General features: G+C 40.6%; 1 protein-coding gene across 3 annotated transcripts in view; it reads left to right on the top strand.

Annotated features, from left to right (window-relative positions):
- Positions 1–21,325, top strand: part of Trpc4 (transient receptor potential cation channel subfamily C member 4) — a 161,784-nt gene that overhangs the window by 53,750 nt on the left and 86,709 nt on the right. For all 3 annotated transcript variants that reach the window (XM_021157250.1, XM_029475582.1, XM_029475583.1), the window contains one exon: positions 12,281–12,799. In XM_021157250.1, the coding sequence (XP_021012909.1) occupies positions 12,281–12,799 (519 nt within the window). The remainder of the gene's footprint in view (positions 1–12,280; positions 12,800–21,325) is intronic.

Consider the following 21,325-nt stretch of genomic DNA (forward strand, 5'->3'; position numbering starts at 1 on the left):
TAAATTTTATGTCTATTTTTGTTTATTTTATAAAATATGAAGGATTGATGTTTGGTGCTTGTATTTTCACAATTGTTATATTTTCCTGAAGTACCCCTCTTACTAATACATAGTGGCCTTTGCTAACTCTTGAGAGTAATTTTGGCTTTAAGTCTACAATACCGACTATCAGAATAACTAAAGTAGATTATATTTGGTTTCTGTTCATTTCAAAGGCTGGCATCTCTCCTTTGACTTTCAATTGATGGATATCTTTACCAGTGGGTACATTTCTTGCAACACCATATGATTGGAGACAGTTTCTAATCCAATCAGACATTCTATTAGTAGGTTGAGGCACTCATGCTTGAGTTCATTATTGACACATATTTATCAATTCTTGTTGATTTGGGGGGTGTGGCTTAAGCTACTCTTCTTCACTTTCTTTTCTCTTAGAACCAGACATGGCCTGTTAGAGCTGTGGGTCACGTCTTTGCTGTCCTTTCATTTGTTCGAGATTTTCTTCCCTGTGCTCTTGTGATTGATGCTCTTTCATTATCCTCTGTATATTACACTCATTTGAGTCTCTTCAGCATGCTGCTTTGTGGTCTTGTGCATCCCTTGAGTTTCTCATCAGTTTAGAAAAGATGCCTCTGTTGGAGATCACCATCTTAGTGGGCAGCTCTTTATTTTCTGGGCTTGAATTTCAGGCTGTCAAACAGAGATCGGCCATTATATTGATAATTCTACCTATGTGAGTAAGTTGCTATTTTCTCCTTATACCCTTTGTGGCATGCATAGTGAATGTGTATGTGTATGTGCGTGTGTGTGTGTGTGCATGTATGCGTGTGTATATTCATATTCACAGTATATGTTCATATAAGTGCATGTATGTGGACATCCACTCAATGTACCCATATGTGTAGAAGCAAATTTCATCCTTGGATACTATTCCTCAGTTACCTTCCTCTTTGTTTTCGGAGACAGGGTCTTTGATTGGCCTGGTGTTCTGCAATTAGGATTGGCTGGCTGGTCAATGAATCCCAGTGATGCACTCCTCCCTACCTCCCCTATGCTGTGGTTACAAGTATGTGGCACCATGACTTTATTTTTTTTAATGTGGGTTCTGAGGACAACTGAGCTATCCCACCAATCCTCTTGATGCTTCGAAGACTGTTTCTTATCTGTATTTTTGTCCTCCTGCCTCACAACAAGTTTCTCTTGTACCTCTTAAAGAGATAGATCCCTGGCAGTGTTCTGAGTTTCTAACTGCCTGATGTACTTTGAATGTCCGTTTCTTTCTATAGTTCAGGTAATTTCCTACCCTGACCTCATGTAATTCCTTGAGCCTTTTATGCTTGTCTCAGCACTCTCTTCTGGTCTGTGTGCCTCGGTCATATCTGAAATTCTTAGATGTTCTATTGTTTATTATTTTTTTTCCCATAATGGTTTTTGAAGGCTATGGTTTGTCTGAAGTTGGAGTCTGTCTTGTAGGCATCTGTCAGTCATGAGGACTGTTCTTTATCATCTCTCTCAGGTCACTTGGATCATCTTTTCTAAATCTGTAGGCTCAGGATTTCACTCCTGCTCCTTCCTTCTAGAACTGACATTCTAATGCATTGTGATTTCACTTGCCTGTGGCATCGCATGTCCCATGGTTCGTCATCAATGTCTCCCATCTAGACTCAGGTTTCCCCTCATCCCTTGCTGTAGTTGTATAGCACCCTTTGATGGTGCTAGAGGGAACAGTGGGACCTTAACATGTGGGGCCAATGTGAGGTGCTATGCCATGTGTAGTACACCATGAGATTAACAAGCCTTCATGGCCACTATGGTGTGTTCCACAGACCCAATCGTCCAGGATATCTGCCATGGACTGAATCCTCTCATCCTGAACCCAAATCAACCATTTGCCTTTTTAAAGCTGCTCATCACAAGTACTTGATACAGTAATGGATGTTGACTGACACACTCCTTTTGTAATATTGTCTGGAAAAATTCCAGTCTCCACCTCCTCTGTCTTATAACCAGGAATCCAGAGAGGGCTGAAGCAAGGCATGGAGCCATCTGGACTAGTTTTGTTCTGAAGGCATGCTGATTCATTTTGAGTGAGTATACGAGACTCCCACTTGTCTTCATGCTTAACTCTTTGTCTTCTTTCTCCAGACAGATAGCAAGTCCACGGGACATATTTCCTACTCCTTAAAGTAATATCTCTTGTTTTGTCTTGTACTAATAGAGTTGATTGTAAGGGAAAGTCCATACTCTCATTCCGCCGTATCTCTCTCCGGATCCTGCACTCCACACCGCACAATCGCACGCTTCACTGTCTGGGTTCTCCGTACCCTTTACAGCTCTTCGCTCATTTTCTCAAAGTCTAAAATTTGGAATGTCAGAGAGTTCAAATCTCTAACTACTATTTTTCTTCCTGCACTCACTTCTTGCTTGTAAAATGATGTTCAGGCTCATGGCTTTAAATTCTGCTTGTACCAAATATTGTGAGGTCCGTATTCCTAATGTTATTTCAAGTTCAACCTGAAAAGACTGTATCTTGAACTCTCTTCTGTCTCTAAACTCCTTCTCTGAGAATGCTCTCAAGAAGTTTCCTTTGCTCTGCTCATGTCTGGATGTTCAGTCACCCTTGACCTCTCTGTGTGGGATTTCATCTTAGATCTATAATATTCCACTAACAAATCCCAATGGCTTCAATACCTACCCAGAATTATCTACCTTGATGACTGGCATCTTCCTCCTTAATGTATCTTCCATCCCTGTAGCTCATTCTCGATCCACATGCCAGAGTGGTTCTGCTGAGTTGTCCCTCCACTCCAAATGTCCCAATGCCCTTCTCATTTCATTATGACGTAACAGCCACAGTTCTGAAAATGAGTTGGATTCCATGTGTATCATCTTCTACATTTATCTAATATTGCCATCTACACTCTTCCACAACCAACTGTTCTCTCTTTAATTTCCCAAAGTTCCAGGCATGCCCAGGCATTGTTGTCTTCATGCCCATAGCCTCCTCTTCCAAGAGTGCTCTGCCCTTAGTCACATAGGCGTCACTTGACCCTCTCATGCCTTGCTGTTCCAGCCTCATTTCCCTTTGCCCACAGAGAGCTTCTGTGTTTTCTTAGAGAACTCTATAGTTCTTCCATTTTTAATATATCCATCATCTTGTTTACTCAGGGCCTGTGTCTTTATTATTTCTCTGAATGAAGACAAAGACATTATCTGCTGTGCACACTGCTATATTCCTGGAAGTTGGCAGAATGAGTGGCAGGAGCTCCAGCTGCACCAAGCAGCTACTGAATGGCTGGAAACATAGACTTTCACATTTACCACCCACAGTTCATGCCAGCAGAACAGCTAGTGCTGTGCAGAGAACAGAGGGGACATTGGCTTTATTGATTCTCAGCAGGAACACAGCTAAAGAGTGAAATGGACACATGGCACCTGGGGAGACTCAGAGAGGGCTACCATAGAGATGACAGTTATGGTGAAGATGTCAATCACAGTGTTGATACCAGATTATGCCTTGTGAAGTTTTACATATAGAAAGCTTTTATCTCTAACTTTGATTGATTTTAATCCTTAAGAGACTCTCAAGTCAAGACTTTATTCAACTTTTTTTTTTCTGCTGATGAGAAAACAGGTGTTGTCCTTCAATAGCATTCAGAAAACTGTAGTTACTGGAACAATACTTATGCCCACACCCTACTATCCCAAGAAAAGCAGTCATGGATGCCCAAGGACTGGGGAGTTCCAAACAGGAGATGGCAAACATCATTGAGATAAATGGAAAGTCAAATAATTGGCCAGCGTTAGCATACAACTACTGCTAATTCCTAGGAAATTATAGTTAAACTCCGGTGGTTAACATCTTCTAAAGGTCATTTAATAGATTTTTCTTCACTGTAACTTACAGTATCTATACATGCAGAGAATGTTCAGTGATCACCAATTGGAACATGTCCATAGCAGTTCACAGCAAAGATCTTCATGCTCTGGGTCGATAGCTTAAAATTCCAGTAACAGAAATTCCTCTAAACCTTGACATATGTGCTTATGAAACTGCCCGCCAGAAAATGGCTGTTCTACCTTGCAGATGAATCAAGTACTATAACTGGGACTGTGTTTATGTGAGGAGAAGCAAATGAATCTGGAGAAACCGAACAAGACAGTTCTCTGCTCTTTCTCCAAACAGCCCCAGCATTGTCATACATACGACCGCTGTTTGGTGATTTATAGAGATCAACAGAGTCTCACCTTTCAGCTCCACCACAACCCTGGGGAGTAGACTTCAAGAAGTCTTTGATATATGTTTCTCTGAATCTTAATCTATAGTGAGAAAGATCTGAAATAAATGTGCGCATTAGAGAATGGGAGAGCAGAAATAGAAAGGCATTAACTGGCTTTGTTATTTTCATGTGGCTAAAAGTGGCTGAGGCAAGATTTAATGTGGCTCATCCTATCTCAGTGCCTGAGCAGGAGCAGTCCTCAGGCTGTCCTGGCTTCTTAGCCAGAAGATACATAGTTTTAGGGTTGGAGAGATGGCTCATAGGTAAAGAGTGCTTGCGGCACTTCCAAGGGCCCTGAGTTTGGTTCCCAGCATCCATGCCTAGCATGCATGCATGTACACACACACACACACACACACACACACACACACACACACACTTTAATAAAAATAAATTTTCAAACAGAAATGTATAGTATATCAAATAATTTAAAGTCGGGCTGCATGGTTTTATGACCATAGACCTGATTCTTAAATAATTTCACTAAGACCTGCCATTCTCATTTGTATAAAACAGAACATTTTTCTAAAAAAATTAATAATAACCCTGAAGATTGACCAAGGTGGGACACAAGTTCTCAGCACAGACCATAGAGCATGGTGTTTCATATGTGTTAGCTGTCCAGGCACATTTACATGATGTCAGCTAACTAGCTGAGGTCCATAACCTATTTTATGTGATGCAAATATCCCTATCTCTAAAGTCTGCCATCAAAGTTCTCATGGTGTTGTATTTCCCATGTGCTCCCTGAACTTCCCAAAATCATTGGCATTTCTATTTGTCAGGGTATTTCATTTGAAGCAGGACTTTACATAGGCTTCCATCAATCCATGCTTAATGTAACTTAAAGCAAATATATTAACGATGAATAATTAAAATCATTTGCAAAGCTGACAGTGGACATGGATATGTCATTAATCTCAGGGGCATCACTTCCTTGGGAGGTCCATGGAGCTCTGTAAGAACCTTTAAGGAGACAAGGAAATGGAATTCACATATTATGTGCTACTATTCTCGCCAGCTTCTTCAAGTACTTGTTCATCTCTTCTCATGGATAATTGACAGTACCTCTCCTTTCACCCACTCACATTAGAGGAAAGAAAGGGCAGCTTAAATACAGTCAACCTTTACCAACCTTTACTATGCTTGGACTGTGTTTGGATGTTTTATACAGTTGGTTAAAGAGGAAGGAGAAGGAAAAATCAACAAGGAAATGGTGATAAAATTTGACGTTAACATGCCAGGTCGCCCTGAAGGAGTGGGTCTTGGCTCACCAAGTGGGATTTTGTGGTACAGCAGGGTCAGACAAGGGACATGTCTGGTACCATGTACATAATGCAGAAAAGCTTTACTTTTCTCCAATGTTTATGTTTTGTAAAACATCCATGTATTCTCCAAATTTCTATCATGGCAAAGAGTGATGCAGACTGCTTTTGCTCTCCATGGGAGACAGGATTCTCCTAGCATGTGCAACCCCTGGATGCTCCAGTCCTCTATATAAAAGGGCACAACATTTGCATATTAATTCTGTATTATTTATGATCCTTAATGCAATGTAAATGATCCACAATTAGTTAGAATTTTTACATAGGGGAAAAGATTAACAAATACAAATTTGTACATACTTAATGCCGATGCATCTTACAAAGCATTTTATTTACTATTTTTATGTGTATGAATGTCTTGCCTCCATATGTCTGCACAGATGTGCATTCAGAGCATACACAGGTTAGAAGAGGGTGTCAGAATCCCTAGGGCTGGGGTTACAAATGGTTATGGGCTACCACATGGATGCTGGGAATTGAACTCTGGGTCCTCTGCATGAACAGTAAGTGCTCTTAACCTCTGAGGCATCTCTTTATCCCCAGTCGAAACATTATTTAAAGAACTTTTGAGGTGTGTTTTGTTGAATTTCAATGTAGAACCCGGGGTTAAGTAAGGTCATTGTGTGAAGTATGGAAAAATAGTGTCACCATGCCTGCTTGTGTGAAGTGTTTTCAGGAGTGAAAAGTGTGGGTCTCAGAACTCACAAAAGCAGCAGGTACCCTCCTATAAGGCTACAGAAACTACCATTCCGGCACTTTTGTACCTTGCCTCCATGGTTTGCAAATTTGGCAACTTGGTAGAAGCATGGCATATTTTTCTATTGTTTTAATTTTCCTTTGTGTAACTGTCAATGAGAAATATCCTGGCATTCTGTTTTGATGCTTTGATTTTCTCCTGTAAGGAAGATATTTAGAAGCAATGATGTATCTTTTGCCTGGCACAGAAATTCCTTTTTTTGAATCATTGCTGCTCTGGGTAGTGGGGATAGTAAGTATGCTTCCCATGTTGCACGTGTCCTTTACTATTGTTTATTAGTTCATTTTCTGAGTTCATACTTGGTATTTTTTAACATCACATGCAAGGACTGAATAATAAAACATTCAGGTTTCAATTCCGTGTTTACATTTTTGCTGAGAGAGTTCTCCTTAACCCCAAGGCCACATAACTATTTATTTTTTTCTATAATTATGTTGCCTTTTGGTTTTAATATTTAAATATTTACTTCATATTAAATTTACTGTTATAAACTGAGTGAAAGTACTAATTTTGTTTGGGTGGAAAATTGCTTAAGTGTCATTTAATAAACAACCTGCTTATCGGCAAGACTGCAAACTCCGCTATTCACATTCAATGTGTAATCCTCAGGGATCATCATGGAAAAATAGCTGTTCAGACAATTCATATTTTTGCTATATTCTTGAAGCATAGTATATACAATAATTTTTAGTTATTCTTAGACAATTCCTTCATATTAATTCATGATTATTACTTCATCAACTCAATTCTAGGCAGCTAGGATGAGGCTCTTAAAGCTCATACCCACAGTGACACACCTACTCCAACACGACCACACCTTCTAATAGTACCACTCCCTGAACCATGCATATGTGAACTCTCATACTCGTTAGTTTTTCATTACTCTTTGAGGATTTTGTACAATATGTTTTTATCATTTTTAACCCCCTCTCCCAGCTCTCCTATGCCTACTTTGCCATCCACACAACTCTGTGCCTTAGAACCTAACCAGATAACTTTGTGCTGCTCAGGTGTAGCCTACATATGTAGCCTTCCACTGAGCAGTGCTCTGCTTACCACAGGTACACTCCTAGAGAGAACTAAGCCTTCCTCTTTCCACACTTAGCAACTGCTAGCTGTAGCATGTAGTTTTAGGAGCTATCCGCTCTATCCAATAGATGACTGTGAGCATCCACGTCTGTATTTGCCAGGCACTGGCATAGCTTCACAAGAGACAACTATATCAGGGTCATGTCAGCAAAATCTTGCTGTCATATGCAGTAGTGTCTGGGTTTGGTGGCTAATTATGGGATGGACCCCCAGGTGGGGTAGTCTCTGGATAGTCCTTCCTTCCGTCTCAGCTTCCAAACTTTGTCTCTATAACGCCTTACATGGGTATTTTGTTCCCCATTCTAAGGAGGGACGAAGTATCCACACTTTGGTCTTCCTTCTTCTTGAATTTCATGCGTTTTGCTAATTGTATCTTGGGCATTCTAAGTTTCTGGGCTAATATCCACTTATCAGTGAGTGCATATTATGTAGGTTCTTTTGTGATTGGGTTACCTCACTCAGGATGATACCCTCCAGATCCATCCATTTGTCTAAGAATTTCATAAATTCATTGTTTTTAATAGCTGAGTAATACTACATTTTCTGTATCCATTCCTCTGTTGAGGGACATCTGGGTTCTTTCCAACTTCTGGCTATTATAAATAAGGCTGCTATGAACACAGGGCACCCAATGGAGGAGCTAGAAAAAGTAGCCAAGGAGCTGAAGAGGTCTGTAACCTTATAGGAGGGACAGCAATATGAACTAACTAGTACCTCCAGAGCTCGTGTCTCTAGCTGCATATGTAGCAGAAGATGGCCTAGTCAGTCATCATTGGGAGGAGAGGCCCTTGGTCATGCAAAGATTATATGTCCCAATACAGGGGAATGCCAGGGCCAGGAAGGGGGAGTGGGTGGGTTGGGGAGCAGGGCGGGGGGGAGGGTGTAGGGGACTTTCAGGAAGCATTTGAATTGTAAATGAGGAAAATATCTAATAAAAAATTGTTTAAAAAAAAGAAAATCTCAAAAAAAAAAATCTATCCACTCTAAATCTTGCTAGCACCAGCATCTGCTGTCTCTGTCTGTTCCTATTTGAGTGCATAGCCCAAGACCAAGACCCCATGTTTCTTTTAGCCAACGCCTCTGCCACAAACGCTGGCTCTGCCTCTCCAGAGCTCCAAGATCATTCTGAGTTCCTGCCATCAGCTGTGGGCACACTCTTGCCAGCTCACGTGAACTCCACTGCAGTTACCTTTTCCCTGGAGCTTGATCCTTTGCCCAGTCTTCCTGTTCCAAAGCCTGGCCGATTTTTGCCCCAGCTATGCTCTTCCCTCCAGCCCACCTGAATCACTGCGAATGGAAAAGACCAGACAATCTTAGTTTCAAATCAACAGATGACAGAACAACTGGGTGCGGAGTCTATCGTCCTGAACTCATCAACTATTCTATGTTGGAAATCTTGCGGTGGCAGAAGCCACCACCAGGTCTAACAGTTCCCAGTCTACATCTTGCCTGCTTTTGCTTCTGCTTTGCAGTAGTATAAAAGGGACATTTCTTCCCCCCCTCTTCCTCTTTCGGACCCAGAAGTCCCTCCTCCTCCTCTTTCTCCCAGCGATTAGCTTCTTGTTGTCTTTGTTAGCCAATCAACTAATTAAGGGAAAATTCCCCTACATCTCCTTAGCTAAGGGCGGGATTTGGTTCCCACCTAATTTGGTACTTCTTTTCTCGTGGATTCTGCAACACTGGTGACTGTAATGCACTGGTTTTTAGGCCTTGGATCTTAACAGGCATCTAAGCTGGTGTGATTGTCTTAGCACACCAGAGGTCTGAGCAACCTTCTATAGACCCATCATTGCTTAGAGCAGGAACCTTCCTTGCTGTTCATGTTTTATTTAATGTTTGATTTCTCTTTAAGTTTCTTTTCCTTATATGATACACTTGCCAGATATTTCCCTTTATGAAGAAGACTGCCATGAGTGTTTGCACCCTTGTGCATGTGTGTTCCACTTGATGTCTCTAATAATCATAAAGATAGAGCATTCTATCTCTCGGTAGTTGTAACCTCATTGTTTCAAAAATTAAATATGATACTTTCCTTTCCTGAAAGTCCAACTTCCCAGGATTTTCTCTAAATAATCAATGATCGATTCTTTGATCAGTACATTGCAATGAAAACCCCCTGTTGACTCTTCTGATTTCAATTCAGTGGTACTTAATACATTTTTATTGTTTTTGTTTTGATGATATCCACATTCACCCTTCTCCCCCCACCTAACTACTCCCACCCCATGGGCTTGTATCTCCCAATTTCATGTGTTCTGTTTTAAACCCAATGAGTGCTGGCCATGTGTAAATAGTTTAACTTAGGATATGATAGATAAAAAATAATATACATATATGAACTAAGAGAAGATATATTTTAATATTTTTAGCTCTTCAATGACATATGTAGTTCCTTTAAATTATCGCTGTAGGTAAAAAAATCAATTTTGATGATATCATTATTATACTATGTTTCTGATATGCTGATCACTAATTCACAATCAGTTTAATTACCTTTCATTATGTCCTTTGTGAACATTCATGGAGAAGTGTACCTGTGTATGCATGCACATATGACATGTTGCAAAAATATTTAAATACTGGACCTACAAGTGCCACATGGCTTGTTCAGAGTAGTGTTCTCTGTGTTAGACCCCACAGGCAGTGTAAGATTTTGTGAGTTCATGCCATACAGATGTTAATGTCCAGTGCATTTAGAGCTGTAGGCGTGTAAAGGTGGTCACTTGACTCTCAGCTGCCTTTTACAACTATCCCTAGATCAAGGTTTCATCATATATCAGATTCAACTGCTGCTCGCATTTAAAGCTGCAGCCATCTATGCACAGTAGAAGGCCTAATCATCTTTGTTTCATGGACTAACTATGGGCATGCTGGTAAATCCTTCACTTACCCTGAGACCAGAGAGTTGTGTTGCTGTATGTTGTCAGTCTGCACCCTGCATGCTCTTTTGGAGCAGTAAGTTAGCCCTGAGATAGTATAGCTGAATTTGATTGGATAAAAGTGCAGTGTGACCATTGCCTCACACCCCTTCCCCATACCTCTCTTACCATGATGGAATGTATAACCCCCAAACCATATGCTAAAATAAATCCCCCCTTCCTCTGCTTGAAAAAAAGTGTAACCTAAGCGATCCCTCTTTCCATCCAAACATCCATCCATCCATTCACCTATTTCAGTCATTCATTCATATAAATGCCACTTGTTCTTGACTAAGCAGTTTATATAGAAATATACCATTGTATAATTGGGTGTATGTATGAATTTTCAAGAAGTCTAAATAGCATCTATTAATTGGATTTAAAATAAACTTTAAATGAGTTGAATTAGAAAGTCAAAGAAATCTGCATGTGTGAGGGAGAAAACATATTTATAAACCAAGCTTTAACAGTGTTATTATATTACACTGAAAGATTATAGCTACCAACTAAATGAAGCTGCAGAACCCAGCCAGTTTCGACTAAACTACTTGGAAAAGTGTCTGTTTTATAAAGCTCCGTTCTTTGTACTGTATGCTAGAGCATGCAGAAGACCCAGAAGACTCTTGAATCATGGAAACTTCATGCTACTAAGCAAACTATTCTACATGAAACAGAGTTAGAAACCTATTCCCATGTTATATGTCCATCTAAAAAAAATTAGCCATATTAGAATATGGATATTAGCTGGGTGTGGTGGTGTACTTCATTAATCCCTGCACGCTGGAGGCAGAGGCAGGTGAACTCTGTGAGTTCCAGGCTAGCTTGTTTTACATAATTACAGGGCAATCAGGGCTATATAGTGAGATCCTGTCTTGAAAACAAACATACAAAATGTATACTATTTTTAACAACTCTAATACACAAAATAATACTATGTGCACATTTTTTCTGTCAGTATAATACATTCTAAGAAATTCTGAATAGGAAGGGATAGATTTCTATTACGTTTAGTTTGGATAGCTGTCATGTTATGATAAATTTCATTCCTGAAATGGTTTATTTCACTCTTAGTGTAAAAAATACATATTGTAATAACACGTATTTCTAGATTTGGACAAAGTATCACACTATTGGTTTTTAAAATTGTATGCCTCAGATTGGAGCCAAGGGGCTCCACGTACAGGGCTGGCATCTGAGAACAGCAGTTGGCACATGAGGGAACAGAGTCTCTGTATGTGCAGATAACTGTATGGTTTTATGATGCTAAAATGACTCCATTAGAAATATCGTTATCTTCACAGTAAGACTTAAAACACATTCAAAGTCATCATGAGTGTTTGCCTTCAAGTATGTATGTGTACCATGTGTGTTTCATGTTCACAGTGGCCAGAAAAAGGCACCAGATGCCCCAGACCTGGAGTTATAGACAGTTGTGAGCCACCATGTTGATGCTGGGAACTGAAGCCAGGTTCTCTGCAAGATCAGCCAGGGTTCTAACTACTGGGCAGTCTCTGTAGCCTCAGGATCTTGGTTTTATAAACAGGTTTTTAAAGTTTATTTATTTATTCATGATTAAGCTAGAATCTGTGGAAAAGAAAAGATTATCTGTTGAAAAATAACTGAGGCATTAAGGAAGGCTTTTCATCTTGTAAACAGCTCCAATGGCCATCCTTTTTAAGATTCAGAAAAAAGTCACAATTCATTTTGCAAGGAGGATATTTTATTATATTGGAGTTAAATTTTCTTGAAAATTTTTGTCATTTTTTTAGGGGGTGGGGGAAGTCTCTCCTGCAAGGAAACATGACAAATGATTTATGGTCCTGGCTCGGCACTGCTGCCCTGTGCTGTTTGAAATTCAAAAGCTTCAAGAAATGAATGTACACCCACACCTCTGCTTTCTTCTCTTTTCAGGTGCCTCCCATTCTCCTTGATAAACAGTTCTCTGAATTCACTCCGGACATCACACCCATCATTTTGGCTGCACATACAAATAATTACGAGATAATCAAACTTTTGGTTCAGAAAGGTGTCTCAGTGCCCAGACCCCATGAGGTCCGCTGTAACTGTGTTGAGTGTGTCTCCAGCTCGGATGTGGACAGCCTCAGGCATTCACGGTCCAGGCTCAACATCTACAAGGCCTTGGCCAGCCCCTCACTCATTGCCCTGTCAAGTGAAGACCCTTTCCTTACTGCTTTTCAGTTAAGTTGGGAGCTGCAAGAACTCAGCAAGGTGGAGAACGAATTCAAGTCAGAGTATGAGGAGCTGTCTAGACAGTGCAAACAATTTGCCAAGGACCTCCTAGATCAGACACGGAGTTCCAGAGAGCTGGAAATCATTCTTAATTACCGTGATGACAATAGCCTGATCGAAGAACAGAGTGGAAATGATCTTGCGAGGCTAAAATTAGCTATTAAGTACCGTCAAAAAGAGGTGAGTGCCGCCAGACACAATCCATCAATGCGATAGAATCGCATCCCTGACAAGCCCAGTGCTACTCAGAATCACTGTTACATTTAACAGCACTTTTATTCTCTTGTAAGGAGGTGGCATTTAATGCTGGCCGGATTCATAATTATCTCCACACTGAAGAATAATGATAAGTGACTCAATAATTTGAAATTGCTTTTGGCACCTGCATGAAGCATGTACACTCACTTGTAATAAAATGGAAATCCAACAAATTTGGATTCCCCAGACTAGGTGGAGAATTTTGACTCTACCGTTTATAACTCTTGTCAGTCTAGACGCTAAACTGTAGAGGGTCACACACAGAGCTTCTTGAGTTTCTCATTTACTTAATAAAACCGATTTTATAATGTTCATATATATAACATGCTCTTTACAAATTCATAGGATGAGTAACATGTATGTATGGGTGTAAGGACTATTAATTAACTATAAGCTATTCTACTTGAATGCATTATTAGGAACTAACACAAGAAGAGTCTTTTGTTCAACAGTAATGAATCTATTGGAGCTTTCTTATGTTTGCTCATTTTCTTCATCTGTCAGGAATAGAGGCTAAAGAATTAGTGGTGGGAAATAGCTATTCAATGAAATTCTGGTAGATTTGATGTCTTCAGTGAAGAAATCTAAACCACTCACATCTGTACCTAGGCACTCACATCTGTACCTAAACAACTCACATCTGTATCTAGGCTACTAACATCTGTATCTAAACCACTCACATCTGTACCTAAACAACTCACATCTGTATCTAGGCTACTAACATCTGTATCTACACCACTCACATCTGTACCTAGACCACTAACATCTGTATCAGTCACAATATCTGTTTACATCCAATTCTGAGAGATTTTTTTTTTTTTTGTCATTCGGGTGTTTGTTTTAACTTCCATAAAATATTTGTTCTCTTTCACTCTTGAAAGAAAATAATTACCTATTTCTAACCAAGATGGATGAAATCTACATTAATATGGAAAGAATGGGTATAGAAAAGAGACTAATCAATTTTACCTTATTTTTATTAAAATTTATTTTTATTTTATGAGTATGACTGTTTGCCTGAATGTATGTGTGCCATATACATGCAGTGCCTACAGAATCCAGATGGTGAAATCAGATCCCTCAGGACTGGAGTTACAGTTGTTTGTGAGTGGCCATGTGGATGCTGAGAAATGAGTGCTCAAGAGGAGCCCACGCTGTTAACTGCTGAGCAATCTCTCTAGCTCCGAGATGACTCAGGTTTAGAATGTTCCCTTGCTTTTATACTGGGCATTGCCTGTTCCATATCAGCCCTGCTGCTTTCCTGTCGATATTTACTATGTGTTTCAGATTCAGAACCCCTGAACTCACTTTCTTAGGTTTTGATTATTGTGTGGTTCTCATAGCACCTGAGACTAACTGAACTACCCCCTCCCTGAGAGTGACGGGAACAACAAACGGTTCTCTGTACTTCCTCAGACTCTGAAGCCACTGAGTTTGCGATGACTTGGACCTTGGGGGTCCTTATGCTTAAGAATCAAGGACCCATTGTCTAGAAGAATCTAAAACAATTTTAACATGCAGCAGACAGATGAAGTGATGAAAAATTTACCTGATTTTGAAAGTTCTAAATACCAGAATGAAAAAAATCCACTGTGAGCATTATAGCTTATGCCATGATGGATATAGGCAGCAGGGTCCAAGAAGTCACACCTTGCTACCGGTCTCATGTGAGAGGCTTGTTCAGAAAAGGAGGAGGGGATACAGACGCTGCCTCTGGGTGAAGGAATTAAAAAAAAAAAAAAAAAAAGAGGGGAGCAATGGAGTCTCTTAGTGGGATGTAGCGCATGCGCAGGAGCAGGAGGAGGACATGCAACACCAGCAACAATGGGAATGTGCACCCCCCACCCCCACCCCCTGCAGCTAGTGATGGCTTGTCCTGATTTGCCAGGCCCCTCCGGCTGGCCATGGAGTTGCCTGACTGCTAATAGACAGGATTCAGAGTCTCAGATTTGGGAGCAGGATTAAAAGATCTCTTGTTAGCACAGCATCGTGATTGCCTTTCGTTGGTTCTCTTCAGGGTTAGGGCATTTACAGGACTGGCTAACAGTTGTCAAGGTCATCTGTGCAGCATTGATTTTTTTCCCTTTATATTGTGATTACAATAGAATCACCCAGATGTTCAAACCACAAAATAAAAAACAAAGAGGCAGTCTGCCAAGTTCAAGTGTTCATCTCAGCAGCCCTGAATCAGGTAGTTTTATTTGGTTTTTTATTTACTTTTATAGTTTACACTGATCTTGTTCCTTTAGTTTTAACTTCACTCTCAGTCACAGAGACTTTTTGAAAGCCCTGCAACAAACGTATGATAAATTGCTTTCAGTATCCTCCTGACAATGCTTTTAGTGAGACGTAATCCTTTAAGCTACTGAATTCTTGTTAAAAAAAAAAAAAAAAAACAACAAAAAAACAAGATCAAGACGTGTTGGCTTACAAAAGAGCTTCATACAGCTGAATCATTCTTTCATTTCTCCATCATTAAGGCTTTTGACTATGTTTCACATAACAAATTCCAGACAGAGCTCAGGGCCCTTGTTCCTGCTTGATGACACAGCTCAGCCCTCCATACCCCTTCTAGTCAATCCGGAGTGACAGTGAACACATCAAACCATTAAAAATATTTATCCTCCTTAATACCTGTTTATTTATCTCGGTTCTTTGTCTACTTCATGATTTTACAAAGTGATCTCGCCTTCAAAATTTGGGGAACAAAAGTCACCATTTAAGTCCCTTGTTTGTCATGTCAACGTCAAGACAACAGCAGAAGGGAAGGCATCTGATCATTCCCAACAACCTTTCAGGATGCCTCTGTTATTCTGCTAATATGCAGCTGTGATCTTGGAGGTAATAGGACCCACCAAAACACCAAGATGAAAGACAGACTAAATAAAACCTGTAATAAGAAAGTAAGAATTAGTAATGACCTTTTAGAGGAGTGTTTCTTAAAAACGCTATTTGCATTTTTTTCCTTTCATCCCTAGAGACTTCAGTGGAGAAGAAAATGACAATAATTCCTCTATGGTTGCTCATGAAATTCTTCATTTGGTATCAAAGAGCAGGTTTTTTTTTTCTCCATGGTTGACAGTTTTCATGAAGCAACATAAAATTGTTTGACTGATGGTAGCATAAAAATATCTGTAATAAAATTTTCCTCTTGTGTATACCCTTTAAAATCAGAAATTGGATTTTACGAAACATATTTCTAGATTATCCAGAAACTATTGACCTCAAATATATTTGATTCTAAAACTTTGAGCAAGACCCCGTGTATTAAATAAAACCCTGCTTTCGCGGAATGCCCGGCCTTCCGAGTTTTTATTATAGGTTTTCTTTGGCTTAGTCTAAACAAATTTGAGGTTTGACTCAGGTCTGTGTCTCATTCCTTCCCACTAATCTCCAGGTTACTCAAGTCCTTCTTTATTCTTGAATGCTCAGATCACAGCCCACTTACCCTGGGATGCATCCTTGTTTGGCATAAAGATCCTAATTGTATACAAAAATCATGAGTTTCATGTTTGGATAATCATCACATTGACTGTAATTTAAAGCCTTTCGGGAAGCTAATGTGCTGGTGATTGTGTAAGGAATAGATAGATTTCTATTAAAAAAAATCACTTCCCTGACAACTCCCTCATTCTATACACCCTACACTGTGCTGTGCTAGGCGCTTTCCCACCTTGCTCACCAGTCTTACAGTGTCAGCAGCTGCTCAGTAATGTGTACACCTGAGTGAAGTGGAGATCCCCTCAGCTCTGGACAGCTCCGTGCATGTTTTTGTATGCTTGGTTTTCCTGATTAAATGGCAGTGTTTACAGTAATCTCAGAAATAGTTACCCTATGAAGCCATGCACTGTCTGGGTTTACTTATTATTGCTCATAAAACAGTCACCAAAAGTAGCCTGAGGTATGGTTGGGGACATGCCTTAGGAAGCTTGTCACTTGGTCTCTGGCATAATCTTCAAGGATGTAGAATTTGTGAAGGTCAAAATTATTTCCATGCTGTCATTCCTCATGTTTGTAATGTCACTGGATGTGTGCGGAGAGCTTGACAGATTCCCTAAGCATTTGCGTAGCCAAAATCTTACCTAGGTTCAGTCACACATCATTGAGAACACTGTGAAAAACTAATACAGCAGCCGAGTAGCCTAGATATTGTATAACAGAAAGCAAATAAATACATCCAATTCAGTGACCCACCACTGATCCACCTCTTCATGACTTTGCAAATCAGCGGAACAATAACTACTTTGAACTTCCCTCTTCCTCTAACAGAAGCTTGTCGGCAACATTGTGGTGCTGAATGTAGCTTTGGCACTAACCTGGGTTCTGCTCTTGTGAGTTAATAGGGTTGGTAAAGGGAGGAGAGAAACCAACCTGAGATCAGCCCCTCTGCTACGCCCTTCTTATCTTCCTTTTATCTAGCCTTGATTGCACTGAATGAAAAACCGGAAAAGCCCTGTCAGTTCCACCTTGCACTGTATGGGAACTGAGCTGATGCCAGCTCTCTAGAGCTCCCCAGCACCATCCAAGAGTCATGGTTTTATGTTTCTGAATTTATCTGAATTTTCATGGTCAAGAAATGATATTGGTATCAAGGGAGACACAAAGGCTGTAACCCTAAGGAGTGTGCCAGCAGACAGGTAGGTGATGCACACTCACAAACCAAAAACACCCCAAGTTAAACGCAAGGCCTTTGATCCATTGGTAAGCTATCTACTGCTAATGATAGCTCAATCCAACTTTTTACAATGCAAACGAATGAACTCATTAAACACAAGCTTCCAAATGCCACTATTGCTCTGTACCAAAGACCAACTTTATTGGGATGCTGGAAAGGCCACTATGTGCTTTTGATAGGTAGTGGGGGGCATTACCCCTCGCTGTCTGTCTCTGTCTCTGTGTTTCTCTATTCCTATTTATCATCCATCTATCATGTATGTATGTATGTATGTATGTATGTATGTATGTATCTATCTATCTATCTATCGATTTATCGATCTATCTACATATTGCTTTAAGGATGTGCTTCTACCTAAAGTCACCCCTAAAATAAAATCACAGAGGAGTTGATGATCACCTCACTTCCTAGCAGTTTCATAAGAACTGCTGGTGGCTTGGTGAACAGTGATCCTCTCCCCATGAGAGCGAACAGACAACCAGACAGGTTCAAGAATGTCACTTCATGAAACCACACCAAGTTCTGTAAACTGCATAGGAGGGAATCACCCTTCCTGTAGATGCCCGTTCTCTGCTGCCGCTCTGTAGCAGGCGCTCACAGAATGCTAGGGCTTGCTTCTTTGCTCCACATGCTTGCACACACCTGCTGTTGCTATGGATCTCAAATTCCCAGATGCATCTCCTCAGCTTCTGTCTGAGCCTCACACTTTCACGCATTTCTGTGCCTGCCACCAAGTAATGGAGGACGCGAATGCCTGTTCAGGACTCGTCAGTCAGCCTACAGAACTATGACAGGTCATTAGGCATTTAATTTAACACTAGGTTTTAAGAGCTTGGAACTCAGTCCCTGTGGATTTCTTTGCAGCTAATTAAATGACGTGTAACTACCTTCTTCCAATTCTTATCCGAATGTAATTACATTTTTATTCCTTCTGCAGTTAAACTTGTGATCGTGTATATCTACATTATATAAATGTTTAGTTAGCCTTTTACAAGTGCACTGATTAAGAAATCACAGTTCCACGTCCTAAAGAAAAAATAAAGTAGCAAATATTATCTTTAAATTAGACACTGTCGTTAGCTTATATTTATTTTTGCTTTAAATAATTGGAAAAATAATTAAGGAGCTTATTTCCAAAGAGGTATATGTACAGAAGAAAAGTGTTCCATGGCCAACAACACTGAGTTAGTTGACGACAATGACATTGAAAACTTGTACTGTGTAGTGGATGCTTTCCCTTGGTTCTGGGATAAATTGCTTTTCTGTGTCGCCTGGTACTTCTGGCTTCACGATGACTGACAAGCAAGAGCTAGCAGGTGGTTTCCATTATTCAGGCACAGTTGCTTCATCTGTCAGTGAAGGCAAACCATGGCATCTCTTTCTTTTGCACATGTCTGCACACCAGAATTTCAGTTATTATTTTCTCTCTAGTCCATGTTTAGTGACCTGTATTTTCATTGTCTCTCATCACTAAGTGAAATTAAGGACTTGCCTTTTTCCACAGTGAATTTTCCCCCATTCTGTGTCCCTGGAAAAAAAGAATAAAAAAAGGGTTTCCTCTGGAAATTAATAAAACACAAATATATTTCCCAATAAATTCTCTGTGGCTTGAATACGAGTATCCTCCAAGATCGTGCAGGCGAGAATGTTTCCAACTTATCCCTCTTCCTCGGGTTGCTTTGATCACACCAGGAGCATTCATCCTAAACAGAGTTATTCAATGTTTTAATGATTGGAGCACATGTCGCCATGTAAAAGTCCCTAGGACTGACAATACCCTTATGGTAGTTTAGTGATTTGTCATTCTCACACTAAGCTCCAAAGCTACTACCCACAGGTGGCTCCCAGGAGACACAGCTGGGGGACAGGATTTTATTGCTTGTATTACACTCTCCCCATCAGCTTTGCAAAACACTCTCTGTAGTAGCAGCTCAGGTGCCAGCTGCTGTGTGCTGAGGAAAGCCTGCTTTCCATGTCTGCAGCCTAATGCAGTGCTGGAGACCATTGCTATTCTCCATGGCTTTCTCAAAGCACCGGTGGTGACTTTTCCAATTAGCTCCAGGTTACACCTAGCATGGGTCATCCTTTGTCCTCCTTTTCCTGGAGCGAAGCTAGGAAGCCTGTTGGTCGCTGCTAAGGCAAAGAACACAGGGACAGACAGTGGAAGCAACCAGAGCTCTGAGCAAGGAACTGCTGGATCGTCAAAGGATGGCTCCTGTCTTTCTGTGAGGTTTCAAGATGTTTTAAGTATCTAATCTTATGCCAGAGTCCAGGAGCAGAAAAACAAGACAGTAAGCATGGAGCCAAGCTTGATTTTCTTCTAGAACTTTCCTAGAATCTTGAGCCTTAATCTTACTAAAATAATTTGATGGAGTATTCTAGAGATACCTCCTTGGAGCCCAGGAAAATGGTTCCTAACTTTGCCTAGGGCTTTTATGGGACATTTCCAGAAGAAGCCTGCATCACAGTTCATTAGGAAAGAGATTAGAAAGGAAGACTAAAGAGGAAGCACCTTTAAGCTGTGTCCAATCCCTTCTCAGTTTCACTCCGTGGCCCCTCAGTGACTCCTCGGTATACTGTGCTGTTGGTCCAGTCCATTCACAAAGCTGTGTATCCATCCTTCAGCACTCACCTCCAGAGCTTGCCCTTTTTTCCCCTAACTGAAAGTCAGTGCTCTCTGTGTGACATCACCCATGTCTACACCCTACACCCCAGCGCTCCTCAGCCCCGTGTGTTCTGTGCCTTTACTTTGGGGATGTTGACTTAGTCATTTCCGTGAAAGTCTCAGGGAGCAGAGACAGTCACACACAGATTTCCGCTCAACAAGATTATGAACTATCATGGATTTTGTTTATTAAACTCAATTTTGGAACACAGATAATTAAGCCGCACCCTTCCTCTCTGGCAGATTTCGGTACTCCCTTATCTGCTTCAGGAGTAAGCGTACTGACCAAAATGTATGGGAACTGTGCCTCGGTTCTCTCCTTCTCATGAGAATGTGGGCCCTGTGAGGACCAAAACTAGAATCTTGATGTGGCGATGTTTATCAATCACAATGTACTCAATACTAGTATGAGCTCAACATAGGTTTTCTGGGTGATATTTTTCTTCAATTCAAAATTCTATTTTTACGATGCCTGATGACACTCACTGCATGCATTTTATCACTGAACCACTTGGGAGAAAACAACGGAGTTTTCTGTATGATTTTCTTGACTGCTCTCCCTGTCTTCAACACTAGCAAATCTGTGGATAGACCCCATGATAGGCTCCCTGCAACTAGGGTCAAGTAATGCATAATGCTGGTTAGGCAAGAATGTGAAAATGTTATTTTATATGTTGGTGTAAAGTACTTTAAACCTTAAACTGTATTGGTTGACACCTAGCTTTAATCGTGATGTAGTTTGGCTTTTGTCTGTCCAGACAAAAAACAGCTGAGGATGATATTGATGCAGCATCCATGCAGTAATTAAAATTTCAGAGCCAGACACCTGTGAGAGATATTTCAATATAGCAGGTGTTGGAGTAAGCCTCCTTTGTTGTACCCTCCTATGCCTTGCCTAGTTTTACAATTTGGGTTTCACTGACTCTCTTTTGGACTGTATAGTGCTGCCCCACACTGAGATACCACAGACAGCATCCTCATCTCCATAGCTTCTTCTGATAATGAAGAATAACCAAGGCCCAGGCTGTTTAGAGCATTGACCTTTGGAGCAAGGCCACTGTCCTAGCTTCAGTGTGTGGCTCTATGGACTGAGGGCCAGCTACTTTGG

The sequence above is a fragment of the Mus caroli genome, chromosome 3 (genome assembly GCF_900094665.2).
Source record: "Mus caroli chromosome 3, CAROLI_EIJ_v1.1, whole genome shotgun sequence".
In the NCBI taxonomy this organism is placed as follows: Eukaryota; Metazoa; Chordata; class Mammalia; order Rodentia; family Muridae; genus Mus; species Mus caroli.